Source organism: Dermacentor albipictus, chromosome 10, assembly GCF_038994185.2.
Source record: "Dermacentor albipictus isolate Rhodes 1998 colony chromosome 10, USDA_Dalb.pri_finalv2, whole genome shotgun sequence".
NCBI lineage: Eukaryota > Metazoa > Arthropoda > Arachnida > Ixodida > Ixodidae > Dermacentor > Dermacentor albipictus.
Genome location: NC_091830.1, coordinates 70,857,145 through 70,882,510, shown reverse-complemented (window position 1 = coordinate 70,882,510; position 25,366 = coordinate 70,857,145). Strand labels below are relative to the sequence as shown.

At 44.6% G+C, this 25,366-nt stretch overlaps 1 protein-coding gene across 4 annotated transcripts in view; it reads left to right on the top strand.

Annotated features, from left to right (window-relative positions):
- The window catches only part of LOC135899309 (uncharacterized), a 46,200-nt gene extending 21,450 nt beyond the window's left edge, over window positions 1-24,750 (top strand). For 3 of the 4 annotated variants that reach the window (XM_065428561.2, XM_065428549.2, XM_065428555.2), the window contains exons 5-12: window positions 4,011-4,107; window positions 7,055-7,150; window positions 8,707-8,784; window positions 10,343-10,600; window positions 15,969-16,180; window positions 20,038-20,140; window positions 21,723-21,789; window positions 24,425-24,750. In XM_065428561.2, the coding sequence (XP_065284633.1) occupies window positions 4,011-4,107; window positions 7,055-7,150; window positions 8,707-8,784; window positions 10,343-10,600; window positions 15,969-16,180; window positions 20,038-20,140; window positions 21,723-21,789; window positions 24,425-24,501 (988 nt within the window). In that variant the 3' untranslated portion in view covers window positions 24,502-24,750. The remainder of the gene's footprint in view (window positions 1-4,010; window positions 4,108-7,054; window positions 7,151-8,706; window positions 8,785-10,342; window positions 10,601-15,968; window positions 16,181-20,037; window positions 20,141-21,722; window positions 21,790-24,424) is intronic. The other variant, XM_065428567.2, reaches the window with a different exon arrangement.
- Window positions 24,751-25,366: the final 616 nt, after the last annotated feature.

Below are 25,366 nucleotides of genomic sequence, written 5' to 3'. Positions count from 1 at the left end.
TTCTAGTTCAGTTTTTCTGTCTCCTAAGTGTTTGTCAACTTGGCGCTAAGAGCAGTTTACATTTTCTTCTGGAATAATTTCACATTGTTAGCGCTAATTGCTACGTTTTCACAAATGACACGCTGCTTATATTTTCAAATTCAGTGCTATTTCATTTTGCTCATGCTTCACACCTTGTACTCAGTCTTGCTCGTCATGTATGCAACCACTCCTGCTTAAGGCCTGTAACCAGGGGCTGGCAGTAATCTTGAAATAAATAAATAAATAAATAAATATTAGAGAAAATCTGGAAAGCCAGATTCTGAAAGGAACAGTTACCAACAGCATGTTTCTATCCTTTCAAGACCAGTTTTGCGCTCAGTTGGATGCGAAATAAAACTTGCGATATTATTGTTCACATTTTTACAATTGTAAGCAAGCTGAAAAAGAAAAAATAACAATCTGGCATTTTATGATGAAATGTCAAAAGTCAGCATGTGGTGCAGAGGTGGTGTACTCGGCTCAGACATTGGGTATTATGTCACCCATTATTGAACGGTTTAACGACGACGCTCAAGCTGTGCTAGAATATCCGTCTGTGAGGTCATTGAGGAAAAATATTCCTCTGTTGTTGTCAGCGGGACTGTGGTAACACCGCAGCTAAGGTCTTAAACAAATTTCCGTCCTTAGAGTCGCCCACTGCAGTGGCTTAGCAGCTATGCATTTCGCTGCTCAACGTGGAAGTTGCAGGCTTGACTCCCATCTGCCGTGGCTCAGTTATGGCAGAGAAAAATTCAAAAAGTGATTGTATGTCGAGCTTTCAGTGATCTGCAAGAAAAACTCGACATAGTCAAAAGTAATCCAAACAGCTCTACTGCACTCTTTCTCATGGTTGTTTTGGAATGTTGAGCAAAATTATAATTAACCAATAAATGGTCATGTGTGACTGCGTACAAAGAATGAGAAAATGTACAAAAAATAAGTTCCTCAAATTTCACTTGCCAGGGTATGAATTCAAGGGCTTCTGCAGGATTTGGGAAATCCAGAAAGACCAGCCTGATAACTCTGTTTACCCTAGAACTGTGAGGGGAATTCGTAAAGTCCGTACCATTGGTAGCATAAGCTTGGAATACGCGGACACTCTAGGCATCAAAATTAGCGCATGTCTCTCTAGCTTTAGTGGAATATGAACATTGTATTATATGCCCCACTGAAGGAGCACCTCTAGGGCATCGAAACAAAACAGGTAAAATTCATCAGGAAAATTGGGTTGAAGCATGGGCAGCGATCTGATTTATGCTTTTCAAGGGACACAAGTCCAAGGTGATTCATGCCCAGCTGGTGACGGCGTGTGGTTATGGTCACCATGCACCGTACTTGTGGTGACATCAGCAGGTCCAAGAAAAATATTGAAAACGTTAGAAATGCCTTGCTGGGCAAAAAGAAAACAAAAAAACAAAAAGGAAACATCATAATGCCAGAAATTGTAGGATAAGGAGTGCACTGGATCAAAAAAGCGAATGCTTTTTCATGTAAAATCACAACACTGACTGACGTAACTGACATCCTAGTTGTCGATAAAGAAAGCTTCTAATATCCGTAATAAAATATTGTGCCTACATCTAAAGGCCTCTAAATAAGTGCCTAAATCTTAGTTAACGAGCGCTCTTGCATTCTACCCATCAGAATAGGGCTGTCGTGGCTGGATGAGTCAAGCACACGACCTCGTGCTAGGCAGTGAACCACCATAGCCACTGCGTCGCTGCTGACCAGTGACATTGCAACCAATTCGGCTGATGTCGGCAGAAGGGAGATTGGCCTGCAAGAAAAAGGAGAGAGGCATTTAGCTGATCCCTGCCGACGGGGCATCCATATCTTGCACTTGAGAACGTGCTGGCATGCTGTGCTTTTTCTTGAGAACAGCAAAAAAAATAAGAAAGAAAAAAAATTCAAGACATTTCATACACTTGGAAAAGCAGACAATGCAGGCAGTGTTTATACCCTTGTGTTCCCGAAGAAAGATAAAGGCTACTTGACTACTTGAAAGGCAGTGTACCTCACAGAGAGCTCTCGCGGCTGCAACTGTTGGGACTGACATCTAGTCTCTTCATGCCCACAAATGTCATGGATCACTGCTCTGTTGTGAGTAGTAGTAAGCTGTTGCTTTGCACGCCATGTTGAAGCAGTCAACTTCTCCCTCATTCTGCGAGATAGTTCTTAGTTCTAGAATACTCTTCTGCATGCACTGCTAAATGTGCACGCCTTCTGCTCTGAGAGAAGATATTGATTTGAGTCCCAAGGTGATTTTTCCACTCAGGTTTGTCGGGAAACGATGACAGCAATGCGCAACTGCTACACAGAAGTGAAAAAAATTACTCAAGTTTGAGCGTCTGATGCTGCAGAATTTTTATATTTAATAATAACAATAATTTTATTTCCATCTACTTGACGGAGGAGGCTGCTAGTAAAAGCTGCTCCAGTAGAGGCAGCTTGACGAGGCCCGCAGCCCCCTTGCAGAATATTGGGCAACGAAAATTTATACATGTACACACATACATGCCCTCTACATGCTTCATACATGCTTATGAGCCCTCACGTTTGCTCCATAGAAAATTGCCGGAAATTGTTAGAACAAAATATTTCGAAACATCAAATTTACGATGCTCCCAGTCTATCTTCAAAACTACTGGTGATATTTTAATGATTTGTTGCATTTTAGCTTCCATAAGAGCAATCAATCTGATTCACGTGCGCCCTTAACCCTAACATTGGCATATTTTGTTATGCGGCTGTGTACAGACACCTCCTCATAATGGCTTGTAGGAAAAGTCCTGTAAGCATTGAGCAATATGTCATGACTTGGATAAGTTGAAAACTGTCGGTGTAGCAGATAGTCTATGCAAAGTCTATGCACTAATGCAGATGCACAGGTAAAAAACATGATCAAGTGTAACACATTGTTTTACTTTGTGTTGGGGAGTACACTCAGCAAGATTTGAAGCAATAACTGTGAGCTAGATGTCATTCTTGTAATGAAAATGTCCGTCGATGAAAACTTGACCAGATCCAAAGGAATTAACCGGTTTGTTTGCAAACTTGGGGTGCTTGTAGCTTCAGAGGAGAGAACGAAATAGTATAAGGCAGTTTTGTGGGGCCTGTTAGCATTTGTATGTATTTTCAAGACTGAACTGGAAATGAACGTCGTCTGTGGTAATGCTAGGGGGAAAACGGCACTTTTTCTCCAGCTGGAATGGTCACGACAGGTGGTGCCGTGTTGCATCCAACAATGGAAGATGGATGGATGGATGCAAAACTTTAATGAAGGTTCTCAGGTACGCGACTCAGCGCGCTGCGGGCCGCTCCCACGTTGGGACAGTCAGCCCATGCCCGACCGCCGCATCGCGGGCCCTCTGGACAGCCCATAGTTGCGCCCCGGCATTGGGGCTCTTGATAGCGGAGAGCCACTTGTCCTCATTTATTTGTTCAGTGCCTTGTAAAGAGGGGCAACGCCAGAGCATATGGTCTAGGCTAGCAATGTCATTGCAGTGCCTGCAAGAACTAGTGGCATAGGTGTCGGGATAAAGCTTGTGGAATAAAGCCGGGCTGGGATATGAGCCTGTTTGCAATAATCTGAGGGTCAATGCCTGCGCTCTATTTAACTGCATCACCATATGGCACCAAACAATCCTCACTGTTCAATGCCATGTTTTAATGAAATTTGAGTGGGAATGATGGCAGTTTAGCCAGAAAAGTCTGGCTCTCTGAGTGACACTGCTCCCTGTGCTATATTAGGCTCATTGTGTCCAGGACGAAAGTTTATTGCATTTAATGCTCCAGTTTGATATTTCACCATGTGCAATTGACAATGTGAAGTATTCAAAAATAACATGATTTGTGAATAGTGAGCAAGTGATTTGCTGACCAAACCAATAGGACCAAATTCGTCTTTGTTCAAAAGTTTTTTGCATCTGCATCTGCATACCCCTAGTTATTTCTCTAGATCTTGCGACTCGTCTCTCCTCTGCCCGCAGCTCTGGTGTCCGATGGAGCGGTGGGGGACGCAGTGTCTCCGAGGTCAAGGAGCTCGCTTACGCCCGCCTGCAGGCAGAGCTGTCACGTGCGCAGCAGGTATCCAAATGGCATTCTTGCTTTCTTTTGGGGGAAGGAGGGGGGGGGGGGGGTGTTGCAACAGAACTGCTTGTTGGCCTGCTTGCTACGTGCTTGGTGCTTGTTCTCTGGTAACGTCTGTCATATGCAAGGCTGACTGCTTCCCAGCACCACTGCCAAGATGCAACTTTTATCCAGCATCTATGCGCTCTACATCTATGCACTATACCTTTAGTGCAAAATCCGCCTCTCTTTGAGCTTGCCGACAGTTAAGTGAAACCGGTGTAAAGGTACTGTATAGAACTTTCGTTCTGTTTTCCTTATTCGATTGCTGTCGACACAGTAATGCTGATATAGTGTCTCAATTCCTCGAGAATGCAACAAATAGTTATGTTGCCTTTTAGTGCAACAAGCGCAGTGTACGAAGTGCAGCTTGGCTTCGAACGAGAAAGAAAAATCTATCCCCATCACCAAAACCTGCTGTGGCAGGCTTTTGCTGCCAGGCACCATTAATGCGTACACACACTATGACCTTGCTGCCAAAAGCAGAGTCCATTCAGCATTCCATGGGACAAGAGGGGAGCGCGGGTTCGCCCCTCTGCTAGCAAGCAAAGCACTCAATTGGAAGTGCCAGTTTGGCAGGTTTCGGCAAGACGGTCATCAAATGGCCGCACCAGGCTGGCTGGCACGCTTTTGAGTTGTTTGTGATACCAGGTGACTGGCACCTCCACTTTTGGGGATGGGAATAATCACCCTTTTCACGTTCAAAGCTGCACTACATGTTGCGTACATGTTGAATGGGTCATATACAAGGCACTGTGATTAATTATTTGTGTGGTGCTCTCAAATAATTGAGGCTGTGTGCCATAGTTATGGAGCCTACCGCAACCTAAAAAGGCAAGAAAGCAACAACAACAAGGCGCGTCACAACATTTTTGTTTTAGAAGTCCAGTAAACAGTTCTGCAAATTATAAAGCAACAAAGTTATGGCTTGTCGGCTTGTACGATGGCAGTGTCATCGAGAAGTAGCTTGTGGAGCGCGAGAATCTTCTCACAGCCCCACTGTCAGAGAAAAAATTGTCAGGACTGATATCTTAAAGGGTCCCTGAAACAGTCTGGGCATACTTTGTAGACGCATAGGCTACAGCTACAATAAAAGATTAGCGCCACAATTTAAGTGAAGCGTCTCATATTACGACAGCTGCGGACCATTACAAGTTACCCTCCTCCCTAGCCATGCTTTTTCTCCTCAACGCATCTGCCAAGTGATCTAGGCTAAGCTCTGCCTTCACTGGCTTGATCTGTGTCACGATGTGACGTCATGACGTTTACTACTGGTTCTCTTGGAGCCAGTGCGCAAAGCCTCTCCAACCTCTCTGCTAGCTGCCTGGCCATCGATGCTCCACGAGATTTATCCAAACAACGTGCGTTCTAAACATTCTGTCACAGCACCGCGTGTGCCCGGTATTCTGGTAACCGAATTGTCATTGTGTATTCTCTTTCCGTTACTCTTTTTTATAGAAACAAATGAACTAACATTCCAACTATTATGAACAACATTTGTTCACCATAAAGTGGAAAAATTATTGATGATGTGACCTGGGTAGCCAATCGGATAGCTTGCCCAGCCAACGTCAGTTGGGCCAAACACGTGAATTGGCATGGGGCGGCTGAAAACTTATGAGAGCAATGCTGCTGCAATCAGTAGCGATGCACATCTTTAAAAACTTATAACAAATTACACGCTTTACATGGAGTGCTTAAATGTGTCACCTAATGATCAGGAGGACCTACCCTAACGACTCAGTATGTTTGTACAAAATTGTCAAAATCGTTTCAGGGTCCCTTTAAAGTAAAGCTAGCTCAAGAGAACTGAAGCCTTGGCAAGTTTGTGTGCATTCACCAGTATTTGTCTTTTCTTTCTTCGTCCTTTGTCTATTGGCACTTAGTCCTCAGGTTGAAAGCTTGTTCATGCATTGCCAAGTTTATTCTGCTGCATTGAACTATTTTTGCGTATTCGTTGAATTTTGCTGTAGTGAGATTTGACCATGTGAGAGAGATTGTGGAAACTGTCGAGATCATACATGTGGGCAGGAAACATGCAATGCACCATCCCAGCCTTCATGAATAACACTATCCAGTAGAGACAAAATCTTCTTGGCTCACCTAGTCCTTCATTAACTATAATTAACTCGTGCGCAGTCACACGGGACACCTCTCGAACAACCCCTTACTGCCTTTCTCACTAGAGCGTAATATTTCATTTACTTGGTTGTGCGTACTATAGTGCTCGCACTTTCGAGAAATACAGCACTGTGTAGATGCTGCAAGCAGCATTACTGAAGCAAATATTGAAGCACTAAATCTCTCTGAACTAGCGGAGGAGATGCAAGTTGAATAAACCTTTAAAGAGACACTCGCATGACATTTCTGACATGTCATTGTTTTTTTTTAGGATTAAAGGAAGCTCCAGACCCTCTAAATCCTAGAAGAAATGCCAGCAAACATCGAAGCATTCTAAATAATTTACTATTCTTACTTGTTTCTACTAACCACTTTTTATTTCTGTATCCAGGGGGGCGAATGCTGTGTCATGGCATCATGGCGCACTGGCTCATTTCATTTCTATGATCACTGTGGTTGCTACATGCAAGCACAGCCAGAAGACATGTTTAGATGAGCACTCACGCTTACTCTCTTTATGAGCACTGTCATCATACCTTGCCTCATTGCTACACAATGCCGGCAAATTTTACTCTGTGTCATAACGTCATAATAATGTTGATGACTCCAGGCCCGGCATCTTCCGACCAAATTTAGTACCAAATTAAAGCAGACCAATAAGTAATGGGCAAAGTTTTTTTTCATTTTGTCCATCTGTCCTGTTGGAATACGTGAATAAGTAATTAGTTAAGGGTGTGTTGTACGAATGTGTGTGTGATGTTGATGGTGATGTGTGTCCGTGCAGGAGCTGCGCCTCCGCGACGAGGAAGTGGCTCGGCTGAGCCAGATCCGAGACCAGGTGGGCGCCGAGCTGGAGGAACTCACCGCTAGCCTATTTGAGGTGAGTGCCCAGAGTGGCAGTATGTGGTACTCTCATTTCAGTCTCGGCATGTCTGCCTGCAAAAAAATTGCCATTTATGAAAGTAGATGAAAAAGCAACTTGCCGCAGGTGGAGAATGATCCCACAACCTTCGCATGCGAAGGTTGTGGGATCATTCGTTATTTGCGGCAAGTTGTTCTTCATCCGAAGGTTGTGGGATCATTCCCCACCTGTGGCAAGTTGTTTTTTCATCCACTTTCATTTCCATGAATTTATCGTTTCTTTATTTAATTTATTAGGCACAAGTAATTTCCTCTATGTTGTCCTTGGTTTCAGTGTTTGCCTTCTTATGATATGTCTAAGTCAAGGGAACGCTTAAAGCCAATGAACCCAATGCTTAAAGCCCTGAAGGCCTGCGAGTAAACTTATTAGGCGTCTTGGTGCTCATACTATGACCAGAGACGGCGCATGTGCGTGTGTCAATTTACTAACACGTGCTATGTCTCGCAACAGTGGCACCCTTCTCCGATTTGTATGTTTCACTGCATAACAAGTCTGTATTGCGGCGAAGTTAACGTTAAAACCAGTACTGCCAAGTGAATCGACGGCGTGTTTTGGCATTTTTTCTGCATTTGTGTAATTCGACCTGCCAGATAGTCTGACTAGTTTCTTCAGTCCCGTCAGGATTGAATTAACAGAAGTTGACTACACTATATTGCAGCTGGTGGTATGCAAACGCAAAACGTTTAAAAGCTCGGACTTGATGGCATTGCTCTTGCAGGCTTTGCTAGCCCCCGCTAGCTCTTATGTGCATGCATGCCCTGTGAAGCCAGTGCCGTCCTTATCAGCACAGATGTGAAAGCGCCTAGTCCCATCGTGAGCGGGACTCTACAAGTTCTGTTCATAAATATGTTGACTTAAGATAGAGCAAATGGGGAAAGAATGCCTACAAGTTTGTGGATTAGATAAGGAAGTGAAATAGTGATGTGGAGAAAGTTAATTTCACAAATAAGTCTAAAATATGCGCCTTGTCTTTTTGTAGTCACAATGAGGGACAGAAGACCTTACCCCATTTCTGGCTTCTGCAGCATTACTTCAGAAATGAAGTAAAATGCCAGGTTTTTCTATCAATCATCAGTTTCAGCAAATGAGCACAAGCCAGGCCCCATTTGAAGGCATGGAATCAGTGAACACACAAGACTCACATTGTGTAAAGGTCGAAACCTCATGAATGCACTTGAACATAAAACTCCATTGAAACTGAGTGTACGTAGGCATTCGAAGGAGTGGTTATTCTGCTAGCTTACGTGATTGAGTTTTGAAAACCCAAGGTGGAGGCATGCACGCACAGTTACTGGTGTTAGGCTTAACAAAACAAGAGGTGTATTCTCTGATAAAAAGGTGGTGGGAATAACAGAATATTTTGGCATCACATCGGTCAACCTACAAATGTGGAGTGAAAATTTGGATGCAGTAAGATGAAGTTGAACGTAAGCTAAGTATGTTTTACTGCCAGGAAAAGCAAAGTTCAAACATTTTTTATAGCATTTGAATGTACTGTTGTTGATGTTCTCCAGGAGGCAAACAACATGGTGCGGGAGGCCAACATGAAGCAGGCAGGAGCTGAGAAGCGGCTCCAGGAAGCTACTCTGAAGGTGTGTGCAGACGGCTACCACCGCTTCTGCAGTCGAACTTCATGGCATTCTTTCCACCCTCACGTTGGAGTAGTCATTCTTAAGTTTGGGAATGTGTCAATACAATGGTGCTCACTCATGTGGGGCACAACTGAGTGTCCCATACTTGAATGGCAGTGTTGTTAAGCAAAAAATATGGGAGAAGGAAAGAAACTAGGAGGGAGCATTATGTCCTGCAACCAGCCTTCGTAAGCCAACTCCCCGTGGTGCAATCCTTTTAGGTTTTTTTTTTTTCTCTAATAAGTCAGCCCAACACTTAACCTGGCAATTTGCAGACTCGGCGCCGTGTAGTACTTGGTTCCCGGTAGGTTTCAATTGGTGCACATTCGTATGGGGGGTACCTTGCCAACCACTTCGTGCACATTTCCCTCCAACATGCTTGTCAGCTTCACGAATTTATTGCAACATGTAATATTTATCGTCTTTGTTGCAAAGTGCGAGTGCTGCTGCAGAATGTTGTCGCTGATGTTGGAAGAGCATGCGCTTCGCACTGCAGTGGAAGTCATTAAAATTTGACACGACATGATCACATGTTGGGCTAACTTTATCTGGCTTCAATGTTATTTTGTGATGTTCCTTCATAGTTCTTTCCTTCCTCTTTTCGTTTTAAGATAGCCACTAATTCTTGTTTGATGTCCTTACTTTCATATGCCAAATGTTGCGCAATTAAAGGAGCTGGGTGTGTGTCACTGTTCTAGCCTGCTCGTCCATGTCTCAAGCTTTGCACTGTGATAGCATTTCACAGTGGATGCTATTTAATCCCACATTTGAGTATGTTCTTGCCTGTTTTGCTTAGAACAAGTAAAGATATGCTTTGTCTGTGGCTGAAGCAAAAATAAAGAGCTGGTTTTGTCATGGACGAAATGGTGGCATCTTTTATTGTCAGGGTGGAACAAGGCATGCACTGTTTTGCCATAACAACTGTTTTGCCATAACAGTGACAAATGATGCCCCCATTCCACGTCACTGTATTGAAAGCTCTCTTTTCGTGTCATAACTACAGCCACATTGCACCTCTGTCTTGGGAAGTGTATCGCAATACACATTGCAGTGCACGTTGACTGGTTAGAAAGGTAAAACAAAAATGATTGCAGAATTTTCTTCATGCTTGTTCAAACCTGATTGTGGCCATACTGTCTTGCAATTCGTCAGACACAAGGTGTGAACGTACGATGACACAGTCAGTATGGCACTATTTCCATTCATTCGTCCATTCTCACCTTATGCCTGAAGATGCAAAACCAACTTGCCCAAGCTTTTGTCTTACTATGCGTGAGCCGTTATCTCATTGGTAGGTCTGCATTGTAGCTTTTCCCAACCTTTAGAATAATTTGAAGGCGTGCGAAAAGCTTGCTTTCCTCAGTCACTCTGAAACTGAAACAGTTAATCCCTACTCTTACCAGCAAACTGTGTCAGGAGTATTTCCCCCTTCGGAGAATGTGTGATTCCTTTTTGTACAATAGTCAGAATGATGACCCAGAAAGTGCCGAGTGATTGACGGCGTGTCTGACGACTGCAGGTGGAAGTGTTGCAAGCGGAAGTGAGCGCCCTGAAGGCGCTTGTTCTCACTTCCACACCCAGCCGGCCCAACACGCACCTTCACCCACAGCTCAGTCGGCACCGGCACCGGCGGTCGCCCTCCAACTACGAGCTGGCCACGTGTCGGCCACCTTCCCCGCCCAGCCAGCAGGTGTCCCAACAGCAACAGCAGCAGCAGCAGGGCCAGTCCCAATCAGGCCAGGCTGGCAGCGATGGAACGAGCCCTGACCTCTCGGAGGTGACTGCATCAAATTGCCACCATGTTGTTTATTTTGAAGCAGGAGATGTGTTTTTAATGCGATTGGCATTATTAGATTACTTCATGCACTTCCCAGGAGCTGTCTGTCCCTGTCTGTCTGTCTATACAGTGAAATCTATATAACGAACTTCAGGCGACTGCAGCAAATTGTGATTTTGAAAGGTCGTTGTAGTGAACCTCCCATAATTAACCATTTCACACCCATCAACCTATGAGTTTATCAGTTGTCACTGTAGGAGCTATCCACGAAAACGTTGCTGTTGGCTCTCGGCCTGCGCTGTTGCTACTTTCCATAGATTCTGCCATCACGCACCACCACATATACAAAGGAGTGGTGCGCGCCAAATAGAAATTGACCCGAGAAAACCAATAACAAAGAAGTTCCGTGTTGCCTGTAAAGCTTAATGTTTTTTTGTGTTTGTTTTTCACATCTTTTGTCGTGGAGACTGCAGCTGTCTCGCTTGAGGTGGACACCTGAAGTATTCCGAAGTGCAAGCTCGTGTAAACAACACCATCCAAAAAGTTAGACCGTGTGGCATCCCCACGAGCATGGAGGTCTCCACATGCATAGCTGGTGCGGCCGCAGAAAGAAGTATGAAAGAAAGGAAAGGGCAAAAGAAAAAAAAAATAGACGCGCCTCCGTTGCTAGGCGACACCTGTCTGGGCAGAGCATGCACTTGCAAAACCTAATGTGTTGTTGCCTCCGCAAAAGAAAAAGAAAAAAAAAAGTCCCCTCCGAGCATGCGCTGTGGCGTCTGCTTTCTGCACCTTGCCGTCTGCTAGCCTACTGTTCCGGTTGCTGCAAAGGATACACGTAAATCTAAGAATCCCTAGATTTCACAATATTAGTTCATTCTACTGGGGCATTGTTAATATGACACGGAAACTGAATAATGATCGTTATTCTGCAAAGTTAAGTATTCTGAAGTTCGCAGTACTGAAATACCTTTACATTTAGACTATAAGCAGTCAGCATTTCTGCAAAGTTTCTTAATCTGAAAAGTTTGTTAATGTGATGTTCGTAGTAACAAGGTTTCACTGTAACTGTTTTCCTGCGAACTTCGGTCACTGAGTAGTCTGTGGTCTAGTCGACGGAGCATCGCGCTGCTGTGGTAAGGAAACCAAGTTTGTTGCTGATTGCTGGGCCAACTCGGGTCAGGGGCATGTCACATTTCATATGTGACGTGCATAGTTTAACTCGTTTTACTGCAACTTGTGTTACTGGGTATGAGCCACTACTTAGGTGCCACTCTCTGGTGAGCTTCATTCATCTCAACTTGGATCGCTGGTTATGTGAAACTATAGATATGTGCTGCCGTTAATGAACCTCTATAACACCAACTTGGTTCACTCGGTATGTAGATATCTGCTGTGAAGTATGTGCAGTGAACCTGTTTCATGCTAACTTGAGTTACTGGGTATGTCACTGCGTATGTGTTGCTCTTCAACGACAAAAAATAATAAACATTGCCCCATTAGTGAGTGGAGTTGAATCGGATTCATAAATATTCAGACCTTATTCAAACATATATTCAAGCAAGTGCCATGCTGCAGCGGCGCTAGATAGTGCAGTGTGTCTCAAAGGAATCGCGAGAGAGCATCCCGGTTGCATACATGCCTCATACATATGGTGGTCATAATGCAATGTATCAATACGTTGCTTCAACGCCAATCGTAATAATGTCGACATTCATGGTGAGGTGGGTTCTGCAAGATTTCTTCTTTAATGCAATTAGCATTCTTCGGGTACCTCGCATGCTTTCCGGTGTCTATCTTTCTCGAAGCTCCTTCCCACCAACTTAGGTCACTGGATAGTCCGTGTTTTAATGGTTAAAATTTTAGGCTGCTGTGCTGAGGAAACTCGTTTTGAAACCAGCTATCAAACCAGCTTGGATCACTGGTCATGTGACACTCGGTATGTGTCGTGCTTCAAATACAAAAAATTTAGGGTTGTGCAAATAATTGAAAATTACGAACAGTATCAAATATAATATTTTTAAACATATTCGATTTGAAAACTAGGCATGTGGAAATTTTCCAATATTCGTACCCAGTCAGACATGCGAAACAGATCGAATTTATTGCTGGCCGTGTGGGGGAAAACAAGGTTCTTAGCATTTATTCCTTACTAATCTAAGAAAGTGTGTCCGATATTGTGCTGAATTTTGCGATAATGTCATACTGCTGGGGAAATTTTACCTGTAAAACACGCTTAGCCACTAGACAGCTAAGTTATGCAGAAAAGCCAGCCTCATTAGCAATGGACACGACTTTGCAAACAGTGAGGGTGCACTTTCCTGCAAGTTCAACCTCCAATCCTGAGCTTATTGCTTCACAGCAAATGCAATGAGTGATGGAGGGTCAAATGCATCTGAGTTTACAGGAAATTGATTTGATATAATATCACACAAGTTGGCGAGAATAAACTAGTAGAAATTATTCAATTTTCCAAAGCTAACTTGAGCCAAGTACACAATACACAGTAGTACAAATAAACAATAGTATAACAGCTTATTAGCTAAATTTTTTACCAATAACAATGCAATTACAGTGTTTCAAGTTATTAAAATAAACCAACTTCCTAATACATGCATGTGCACGTCATATTTGATATTCTATTCGATATTCGACGTGAAGTATTTGTATTACATTCGTATTTGAAAAGTTTGATATTCGCATACCATTAATAAAAAGAATCAAGATTTCTCCGGTGCTGGGAGGAATTGAACCCACGTCACGTGTATTCAGACAATCTTGTCTCACTACAGTAAACTCTTGTTAGCTCTAAGTCTGATATCTCAAAGTACCGGTCAAGTCGAAACCTTTTCGGCCGTAGTATCAGCCCATGCGTTTTTCACCTCTCATATTGAAAAGTCCTTGTGCCAAACTCCGGACATCTCGAAATCTCGAATTAGAAAATATCAAGGAAAAGGCAATGAGACAGTGTCGGCAGCATCACTTGCACTGGCTTTTCACCCAACGGCAGCTCACTAGCCAAGCCAGATGTCAGGCTTCCTCCTTAATTCTGTCTATCACCGTTTGCACACTTGCTCGGCTGCTCGTCACCACTCGTGCAGCAGCAGTGAGCTGGGAGCCTTCCTTTTCCCTCTCATTTAGGGAGCTTCAACGTGCTCATATTAATTGTGACCTTGAGGTATGGATAGGCGCTTTGGAGCAGGCACATGCTAAGCTCAAAAGATGCCACCATGTTTCACAGTTCACGGTGTTTCAGCAAGAATGTGGCTTGATAAGGATGCTCATTTCATGCTCCCGCTGCCGTGTCACTTGCGGGTGTCTGCTAAAGGTGGGACAATTGCGCTTTACTGCAGTTTCAAAGTGAAATTTTCTGGAACTCGTGATAATGCAGAAAGTAACAGCGTCAGCTTTCTGAATGTCTGAAAATGGTCATGCTCGGTTGACCAGCTTCAAATTTATCATTAGGATCCGTCATCTCGACTCTGTGCCAAGCATCCTGTTTTCGCACAGTGCCCATGATGCCATTGCCATGCTGACGTGTGACCAAAATCACTCACGAAAATCACAAAAGTGACTGAGCATGTTACTGGCAGCATTTTGGAAAGTCTACATTTGGTCCAAGTGGGGCCAGTGGGGTTCTGTTTCTGTGATTTTGCTTGTCTTGAAACTAAGCTTGTCTCGAAATTTTTCCCAGCTTTTACAGCTCCGAGTTAATGGGGGTTTACTGTTTATATTCAAACACGCACCGAGCGTGGAGTGTGGTGGTACCTATAGATGGCGCAGCGTGTCCAGAGGGAAGTGAGAGGAACTTGACTTCATGCACTCCTCATACGTGACATGTCTATAAGATGGCAGTACAACGTATCACTAAATTGCTTCACTGCTAATTGCATTGATGTTGAAATTCATTGTGATTTCTTTCTGGTATGTTTCTTATTGTTCTTAAACTCCAATAGCAGTTAAAAGATTGTAACAGGGTTGTTGTTTCCATTTGTGCATTTAGTTATGCTGCAGCATTCATCGTCATGTCTTGATCCATGCATACCTTTATTGCAGCAGCACTTGGTTTGCAATAGTCGTCATGGTGCTGCTGTTGTCATTGTCACTATCATGACGCCATCATCTTGTCATTGTTGTCACTATTACACTATCATTGTTGTCGTTACTGACATTTTTTTTTGTAGTCTTCATGCCATCATCACTGTTATTATCATCAGGCCATCATCATCAACATACTTTCTCATCATTCTCATTATCTTGCTGTCATTGCCATCAAGCTATCATTGTCATGCTGTTGTAGACATCATGTCATCATCACGCTTCATTGCTATTGTTGTGTTATCATCAAACTGCCGTTACTGTTGTATCATCCTGATTTTATTATCTTGTACACTTGGGGAAGGTCATACAGGTTTGTAGGTTTTCACAGAAAGTTGAGGCTTTAGCAGGAGATAGAGACGCCACAGCTGTCACAGTTAGACAGATCGTAGCCTAAGGTGTTGAATCTGCCACAAACAGTGCAACAACAACCATTTAAAGAATTATGCAGATTCTCCGCTTTGGGGGAGAATCCATGTTATGCTGAGTATATTGCTGGTAGCTGGCTATTTAGAATCCTTTAGGTTTGCGCAGACTGTTATCAAATGGACCAATGTATTTGTGTAAGGTGAGAAATTGTGTGCATGATGACAGCAGCAGCGCAACAGGGAGAGTAATTTTTTTCTGTTCTGGCAAAGAAATATTGCTACCTGTTTCGTTATCATTAAGGCTGATCCTAAAGAGTGTATGATGTCACACAGTATCTACACAGCATGAGGTGCTACGAGGAAAGGGCTGGGGAATGCGGGCCGACCCCAAAAGCGGTGGAGTCGGGAAGAATGAGAGAAACTTGCACATCGTTGCATTTGTAAGCAACTAGTTGTTATGCTGTGTGATCTTCGTGAAGAGCAGTGATACTGTTGACCATTATTTCAAACTTCTCATTTATGCGTCTTTTGCCTAATGGGAATTGGAGCACGCACTCGTGCTCTCATATGCACCTGTCATGCAGTGCAACTGACGTGCCACTCATCTCAAAGAGCTAGGCGACATTGGGTTGAGAGAACTATGCATGCATTTGTAGCCTGATCGTTGAGAGTCATGCTGTTGTGCTCAAAGGCCGAGGTTCGGTCCCGTTATCAGACACACTTCTTTTGTTTTCGTTTAGCAAGGCTGAAACGATGAGAGACAGGAGCCTGCTTACCCCAATGTGCCTGGCTCGAGGCAGCGAGTGCTTTGCATTTAGAAGGCCAGCTGACTCGAAAATGTCTTGCAAAAACACCGCAGTGCTAGCCACGGGGCCAACGCTCAATGAACCCTTGAATGAATGCAGGTGGACCCAGTGTGCCATCGGGAGTTCCTCCGGTGGCAGGAGAAGCCAACCGTGTCGGACCGGCAGGACATGTTTGTGTCGCGACTGTACCGGGAGGATGTGCTGCCCTGCCTGCACTTTCCCAACTGCCAGCTGGCTGCACAAGTGCTTCGTGCTATCGAGGAGAACAGCATCACCATCGAGGCAGTCAACGCGGCCAACCCCTTTCCCAGGTGAGCTGCCACCCGCCTAGAATGGCCGAGTACATGAGGAGCCCTGGAAAGAGTTGTCTGTTTAGTTTTCTCGTCCCACGAAGTTATGTCTACTCTGACCATACTTGGGGGCAATATTTCTGGACTGTTTAGCATATTTACCCAATTCTGACGTTCTATGCACACCCAGATTTTGTAGGTTGTGTAGGTTTAGTGTAGGAAAATTATGTGTGCTCCAATCTAATGTGCACTGATTTCAAAAGAAAAAAAATTAGCATGCCCCGATTTTCACATGCAGAAGAATATAAACATGCACATTTTACCTTCAGAAAAAGTCAAAGTATTCTCTTTACTCTCTGTGCTAGCTTGGTGGCTTTGGAATTGCAGTCCTAAGGTCGAGCTTGCCGATTTGATTCCAGCTGTGGTGCCTGCATTTCGATGCAGGCAAAATTATTTAGATTTAAGTGCACGTTAGGGAACCCTAAATGGTCAAATTTAATCAAGGGTACTCCACTGTGGTGTGCCTCGTAATCAGGTTGTGGTTTTGGCGCCTGAAATACCAAATTAGAATTTTCATTAAATTCTCACCTAAGATGTTCTTTGTTGTCACTGCCAGGTGGCACTTTAGCATGGTCTATTGGCCACTTATTGTTGTTGGTGTAGTTCACCATGTTTGCATTTGTTGAGATGCAGAAGGGATGGTGGCTCACATCTCACACAATGCCTACAGTTTAACACTGCCACTCATGCAAGTCTCAGGAACTCCAAAAACACACAACATGGCTCTGTCGCTGCTAGCTTAGTGAGTAAAACCATTTTCCTAAATGATCTTCGTAATGAAAGCAGTATGCCATCATCGCCAAACTGCGTGAGAACATGTTCTGTTGCCATCTTGCGATGATAGTGATGACGACCCTGACTCTTAAACGGCCCTGAAGCACTTTTCTAGCTAATGATAGAATGGCCTCACTATTAAAGTTTGTCGTCCCACGAATTTCATCTTGCAAAAGTTTTCCGAATTCTCCATCAGTCGAGTTATTGCACCGATACCCAGCTTCCTCTCTCTCGTCATCTCCACTAACACACTGGAAGCTACACAACAGAGAAGCCAAGAGGACAAAGGCTTGGCTAGAAGTTGAGTGTCGTAATGGTGGAAGGGCTTGTTGCGGCACCCGGTGGGGGCTGCGGTAGACTACACTACGCAGCACAACGCTGCCATCTTGAATCCAAGGCAACGCAGCTACGCCAAGTGCTAAGCTGAAATTATTTTCCGGTCTTTTTAAGGTCGCAGACATATGCATTATTCATTAATTTAACTCAAGATTAGTAATTGTTTATTTCTCGGAATGTTCTCGCAATCACGAAATCAGCCAATAGCATTGGTGGGCCAACTGCTTTCGATGACAACGGTGCAGATGCGAGAATAAGTTCACTGCTTTTTAAACAAAATATTTATTTCCCTGCTGCAGGCACTGCAATATTTGGCTCGCATATTCACAGGAGCCTCGGTAACAGATTGGAAAAGTTTTTTTGCTATGTTCAACAACATGTTTCAGGTCCTCTTTAATGGCAGTCAGCATAAGCAATGCGGTTTTGGTTTTGTATCAAATTGTAACAGCACAGGCAATAGGTAATCTTGAAAGCTTGGTGTTTTTGTAGCCTTTCTGGCTCTCACCATCGTTTCTGTTGCATGCAGTTAGCAAAAGCATAGCCTTCAAGATCTGTTTTCGTTATGCAGAGAGAGCCGTAGCTGGGGTGTGAATTTGGACACCTATTTTTAGACCCATTTTCTTGTAGAAGAGATCGCATCCCGGCAAAGGTGGCTGCATTTTGATGGGAGCAAAATGTGAAAACACCCGTGTACCTAGATTTAGGTGCACATTAAAGAACACTAGGTGGTCTACATTATTCCGGAGTCCTGCACTATGGCATGTCTAATAATCAGATCTGACACATAAAACCCCATAATATTTTTTCTTTTTGTAGAAAAGGTGCGCATTAGAATTGGGTAAATACACGAAGTTAATATCAGATTGTAGAATTTGGAACTGAATGAAGTTCACTTAAAATTGAATTCTACTTTGAAAATCCACAATCTTGCTGTCAGGGTCATTGTAGGTAAAGAGGGGAGGCAGGTCGATTTTGACTGTGTTAGGTCTCTAAGAGCATTTGTGCAGTCTGTCTCAATAAGAATGTGACCATGGCATTTGGGAAATTGAGACCGTGACCTTGTCCGTAGCATCAAAAGGCCATGGCCACCAAGTGACATAATGTTTTCCTTGTTTTTTTGTGTGTGTGTGTGTGTGTCTATGAAGACTTCCATTACCATGTGAAGTAGTCTAAGCGAGTTTACCACCACACTGGTTGTTTATCCTTACGGAGGTGGCCACAGTTAGGCGTAAATGTTGCACATTGTTTACTTTGTCTCTTTCGACAGCCATTTGTTGCTGAAGGTTGACGCTAGTCTTCGAGGCTAGCTGACCAGCTGGCCAAAGCGTGACTAGCAGTTTCTGGCTCTCTGCATAACTCGCCTCAGAGACTATCACAAGATAAACAGCTGCCAGAAGACTCGTGCATCATACTGCTTGTGAGAGATACGTAAAATGTGCAGTAACTGCGCATGTGTGAGAACTGGAAAGAGCAAACTTTAAAAAGTATGTCCACGGTGAGTTACAAATATTGCATCTCTTTTCAGGTTTTGTGAAAGATCAAACGAAACAATTTTCTTCTATTTCCTTCTTAAAAAACGCAAATGAAGTTACGTACCTATTATAGCGTTAGTTCCACGTAGGTGTTCCATAACTTTGCTTTGACAGTTAGGAAAGGTTGCCTGCAAGCACAGTGTTTAATCATAACTAGGACAAGGGCTACTCACAGCATGGCAGGAACTTACATGACTATGTCTGTCCTACGAAAATTTGCCATTACGAAAGGGCACAATGCCTTGCACATTGTCCTGCTGTATGTGTAAGTATGTGTGGCTCCGAGATATGAAGTACACCCTATTCCTTGTAAGACTGTAGCCTTCTCTGATTCATTTGTTTGGTGGACATCTTGTGATTGGGGCTGCCTTCCATCTACTGCATTCACAAGGAATGCTACTCACAATTCCAACTGAGCAATCAATCAGTCTTAGCCAAAAGGGGCCCTGGAACGCCTTTTCACAAACACAAGCATCATGCTAGAATGAATGTGATGATGCCCTTTGAGAATGTATTCCCGAAAAAGTTTTTGGAAAGGACCTAATATGAACGAAGCTACAAATCAGCACAATGTTCACTTGCCCCATTCCCCCCCTCAACTCATTGATTCCTCTCGGCTGGGGCATTGCTGATAGCAGTGCCCTACCTACCACTAGTTTATTTCTTTTTATTCTTTCCGCAGTGCAATAATGGCAACCTTTCAATGTTGGCAAGATGCCCAAGAGCGACAGAGGGAATGGTCGGCAGGATGGCTAGGACATGCTAATTTGCCTATGTCTTAGTTTGGTGCTTGCATGTTTCCATGTCTGTTTCTTAGTTTCAGAAGGTTGTTCATGCATGTGTGAGCTTTCGTTCCAAACTAATGAGTAATTAGTGTTCACGAAAAATCATCCGATGATTGCCATTTGGGGGCAGTTTCACCCACTGGTACACCATTGCTGATACCGCTTAGGGCGAAAAAATAAGCAACAGTTTTGCAAGTTGTCGGAGATAACAAGTGACCTATTTTATGAGATCGCATGCTTCAGGAAGCTGCAATTTTGTCAAATAATATTTCGCTCGTATGTTCTTGTAGACTTTTCTACAGGTAGGGACCACTTTTTGCCATGTTCAAGAAGTGTCCCAGTGTTTCCTCCGTTGAATGAGATCAGAGTGACGGCCATTACGTGTGCGCAGGCGCTGTTCCTTGCTGGAGGCACCCCGTGTTTGCCAGTACCGCATGCGGCTAGGTGACTCGGGCTCTGCCTGGTACCACATCTCGCAGCTGTGCCGAAACCGGGTAATGCCCCGAACCTTGCATGCTGGGTGTTATTGTGGAAGTGGCCACTCGCCATGTGTTTTACACCAAGTCCACTGTATCATGTCTGCATGCCCGTTGCATTGTGGCAGCGATTCGTTCTGTGTGTAAAGAAATGTAGCGTTTGGTGCTGACTTTTTAGGGGGTAGTTCTTGCGAATCCCTTCGGCTCCCGGGACAAGCATAGGTACGGTAAACCGGAAAGATAAAGTGGTGCATCTGAATAAAAGGCACACAGCCACTTGCCAAGGTGGCAAAAAAATGTGAAACATTGCTAATGCCGGCCACAGTGTCTAAACATTCTGACACAAATCTATGTCGGACCAAAAAGCTCTCGTTCGAGGGCACAAGCATATTATGGAAAGTAATGTGCACGCATTCTTTTGGGCGCTCATGCTCTCATGTGCACGTGCTATGAGACACGGTGCACATGCCAGTCATCTTGGAGCTGCTTCGTGCATGCATGCTGTTGTTACCAGATCGTTAGAGCATTGGACTGTCTTGCGCGCAGACAGAGGTTCAATGCCACCTTTGGGCATGTCATTCTTTTTGTGTATGTGTGTGTGTTGTGTGTGTGTGTGTGTGTGTGTGTGTGTGTGTGTGTGTGTGTGTGTGTGTGTGCGCGCGCGCGTGTGCGCGCGCGCGTGTGTGCGTGCGTGCGTGAGAGAGAGAGAGAGAGAGCTACTCGCGCAAGACAGCAGCAGCAGCCACAGTGAGTGAAGTGTGGGAGGATTTGCTAAGAAAGCTTCATCTTAATACTGGCTGGCTGCCCTGTGCTAGCAAAAGGGGTAAAGAAAATGAAGTCATAGAAGGAGAGAACAGATATTTTTTTTTAATGTTTAAATATAGATGCCTATAAGTAATGCAGTGCAGCATGCTACAACTCTTTGAAGGTCACGCAGACTGCATGTCCTGCAGTAGCGGAGCAAAGCCCCCTGTGTTGAACTCAGCCTGTACCAATGTCCGAGCACACTCTCCTCCGTCAAGGGGCGATCGTCCAGTTTGTCATGCGCGGTCGAGAGGGCTTTTCTAGCCCTGCTGTAATGGAGGCAATCGCACAGGCAGTTTTCGATCATCTCCGCACAGCCGCACTTGTCGCAAACAGAGTTGTCAGCCATTCCCACGAGGAATGCATAGGCAATCATGAATCATCCATTCGCAGGCTGCAACACAAATGTAGCTGCTAGAACTATGAAAATAGCGACTCACAATGAATGATAGCCATGTGTAACCAATCCTAATATGCACCTCTTTTCCAAGAAAATTTGTCCTATAGTTGCCCTTGCATTACAACGGCATACAAAAGCAAGGTCTTCTTTACCGCATTTCCAAGGCACTGATGCAGCAAACCAGCGTACTCACCATTGTCATGCCATGATGATGACTGAACAAGCATTCACATAGGTTGGCAGCGATGACAGCTGCTTGTGTGTGTGTGTGCGGTTGTGTGTGTGCGTGCTCTTGTTGCAGTAACTGAGGCACTTGGCTGAGGACATGTGTGCAGCTTATGCGGTGCTGATGCAAGAGCATGCACTTCACTCCGAAACTCTCTCAATGCCTTGCAGATAACATCAGTGTGTGACCTCTTCTGCTACCTACGCTACATACAGCAGGGCCTGGTTCGCAGCAGCCGTAAGTTGCACATATTGTTTCTCAATGCAGTTGTTTGTCTGCTGTACAGTAGACTTCTGTTATTGACTGCAGTTAATTGGATTGTTCAGTCAGTATGATCCCAACTAAAAGTCCCAGCTGATGCCTGTATGTTTCTATGGGCTAAGGCTTTTGTTGTTTCGACCCTGAAGTTAGCCTTCGTCAGATCATTTGAAGATGACTATGCACCTGACTTCTGTCATGGCCCTAATAGCTGCAGCGTCTGCAATGGCAGCACTATAGATAGATAGATAAACTTTATTAAACGAATAATCGGAAAAACCGCTAATGGTCGGGACCTCTAGCCCAGTGCTTCGCTGACTCTTACCATCTTCTCAGCTCTCTGTACCAGCTTGAGCTGGTCGGCGAGGGCCGCGCTGGACAGCAGTGCCTCCCATTGCTCCCTCGTTGTGTTTGTGTCGGGGTGTTCTATGTTGTGTAGTGTGCACTTCCACGTAATGTGTCATAGGGTTGGTGTGGCCCCACACCATGGGCATTCGTTCCTGTAGGCTGTGGGGTGTATGCGATGTAATATGTGTAGGTTCGTGTAAGTGCCTGTCTGGAGCCTACGCCAGGCAGCGGCATCCTCTGTCTTTAAATTTCGATGGGATGGTGGACATCACAAGCGACGCCCTCTCTGGTAGTTCACGATGGCTGAGTACTCAAGGCCGACAGGGTCCAGGTCTTCTGCAGCCGGCATGATGAGCGCTCAGTTATGTACGAATCCTCAAGCTGCTCTGTCGGCCTACAGGTTGCCCGTGATGCCAGTGTGGCCCGGTATCCAGATGATGGTTTGGGTGGTGAAGTTCTCGGGGTCCTCCTTGAGTATTCGGGCTAGGATGGCAGCGCTAGGCCGCAGCGTGAATGCTTTGATGACATGCTGTCTTCCACAGAAAATGCAGATTTTTTGGCCTGCCCATGACACAGCACTAAGTGAAAATAGTGGTTTACAATGAGTGATTGCCATGTGTATCCTATTTTAATGTGCACCTTTATTTCCAAGAAAAGGTATCCAAGATTGCATGCCTATGCATTACAAATGCATACAAAACCCAAACCTTGCCTACTGCATTGCCCAAAAAGGCGATGACGCAGCGAACTATCGTACTCACCATTGTCATGACATGATGATGACTGAACAAGCTTTTCCATAGGTTGGCAATGATGACACACCACTTTCAGGTTGTGCTGGTTAGGCCTAGGTAGCAGGCTAGTGGACAGCAAGCTGTCTTGGGAAGCTCACCCTTAATATATTTCTACCTGTAGATGGCTACAATAAAAAATCTGCAGTTTGGGCCCAAGGTCTACACAGGCAGTATTGATGGCAATTTGGGTTCAGAGGCTATCTGCCGGCAACCACCGTGAATGCCTTCCAAGTTTGTATATAAAAGTGAAAACTTGTCATCGACCCCAGAGTAGCAGAAGCGACAAAGGAAGCCCATACAGTCGTTGACTGATGATTCAGACGCCCGATAATTTGGACATGCTCGATTATCTGAACAGACTTTTCTGCGGCACCGCCACTGGCCTCATAGATCTAATGGATAAGGACGACTGGAATTTCGTACACCTTGCAGAGCGTCATGCAATAATTCGCACGAATTCGCAAATCAAACAAATACAGAGAATTTCGGTTTCATAGGTTTGCTGGAATGGTCATTGACCATGTCACCCATGCCTCCTTGAAACCATAACTAGCAAAGCCTGGTTAATCTACTAGTAGCTGCTGATCATGCTAAAATCACAGGACAAGACAAACCTCTGAGTTGTAAAGGCTGCGTTTGCAATTTGCACAGTTTGCCCCTTTATCATCTACCATTCGTGGCTGGCTGATCCCATTGATAACACAGATGTAGTGTTGCTCTGACCACTGACGAAGCGTGGAAGGAATAGCATAAAAAGCATCACTCTAAAATCACGGGTGCAGAATTTCTGGGCCAAAGGCAAGCTTATGTGTGCATAGCAATGTGTTGACAAACTTGGGCCGTATTCTAGGACAACCTTCTAAAATACTACTTTCACTTTCACAACATTTCGCATGACTAGCACCAGACACGTTAATGGGTGGTGGGGTTTCTGCGCTGTGGAAGATAGCATGCTTAGAACTGTGCCAGGAATGCCATTGCTCATAGATTTCAATGCGTCTTGTGCGAAAGATAGTGCATTTGGGCTATGTGCCAGGAATGCCTTTGCTCATAAGAGCCGATGGGTTCTGCACGAGTCATGCGAAATTGAAGGCATCTCAGAAAATGACAATCCGAGAATATGGCACACCTGTTATGGTCACTTATGAAATAAAGTCACTGATTTTCTGCCGGATTTGATATTTCGGACTCCTGATTATTCGGATGTTTTGACTGTTCCCGTCGAGTCCGAATTGTCACTCGATGACTGCTATACTAGTGCTACGGATGTTCTGGTTAGCAGCCCTGTTCTCTGCAAAACGCTACCTAGATATCCTGGCTGCAAAAGTATATGCCGTCAAGCTCACATTGAAAATCATTGTCAATGGCTTCTGCTGAAATTTTTTTAGTAAGGTTTTTCTCGGCCTTATTCAGTGACCACATAGGCATTTCTTCCCCACATGACGGTCACTTTCTTTTACTTGGCATCTCAGTGCAGGAGATGTACTGGGAGGTGATGCGACGACGGCGCTCCATCGCCCTGGCACGCCTGGGCCTGCCACCCTGTTGAGGTTGCAGCGCAGCTGCGTTTCCCAAGTGCTGTATATAGGACCCGGTTTTTAGAGACTCCTGCAAACCCTGTACATATGTGTCTGCGCGTGTTGCCACCGGATAACTCTGGGTGGCGCCCTCTGCTGTGACTCTTAGGCGTTTTGACCGGTGGCGGACGAGCACGGCGTTATTCCTCTTGCTCGTCTGCACACGTGCTTGATGTGTATTTGCTTGCGTGTACATATATGGATGTGTGTGTGTATTGGCACGTGCACGCACTGTGTATTTTCGGTATGGGCAAGTTGCGCATGTGTGTGTGTGCATTACATATTCGCTCGTTTATGGATTGTAGAGATGAATGCATACGCGTGTAAAATGTACTGTTGATAGAATGCGCTTATTCACAGCAGTCTTTACTGAAGCATATCTGCTGCACCGACGCCGCATAATGTTTTATCAGCATCGCAAAGCGAAGCTGGCAGGCTCTGCCAAGAAGAAAATAAAAAAAAACGTGAAGCAGATAAGGTGTGATGAGCGAGCATCCAGTGTTTACATCTCCTGGTGCTGTTCATGTTTAACTAGTTTACTCCCGGGACCCATTTTGGTAACTAAATGTCTGCGTATGTGCAAGAGGCGTACCATATGGCAAGAATGCAGTTTATGTGGAAAATTCAGGCGGTAACAGCGGTCAGTGTGGTGTTGTCCATTACCCTGCTTGCACTCATGTGTACATGTTCTCAACATTGCACAAGCTATGTATGTGATGAACTGGAGGTTTGGAAAAGGCCACACAGCTTTAATGCAAGACTTTCTGTGATGCACATGAAAAATTAAAATCCCTGACATTGAGTGGTGTTGTAGAAGTGAATGAACTGGGAAGAATT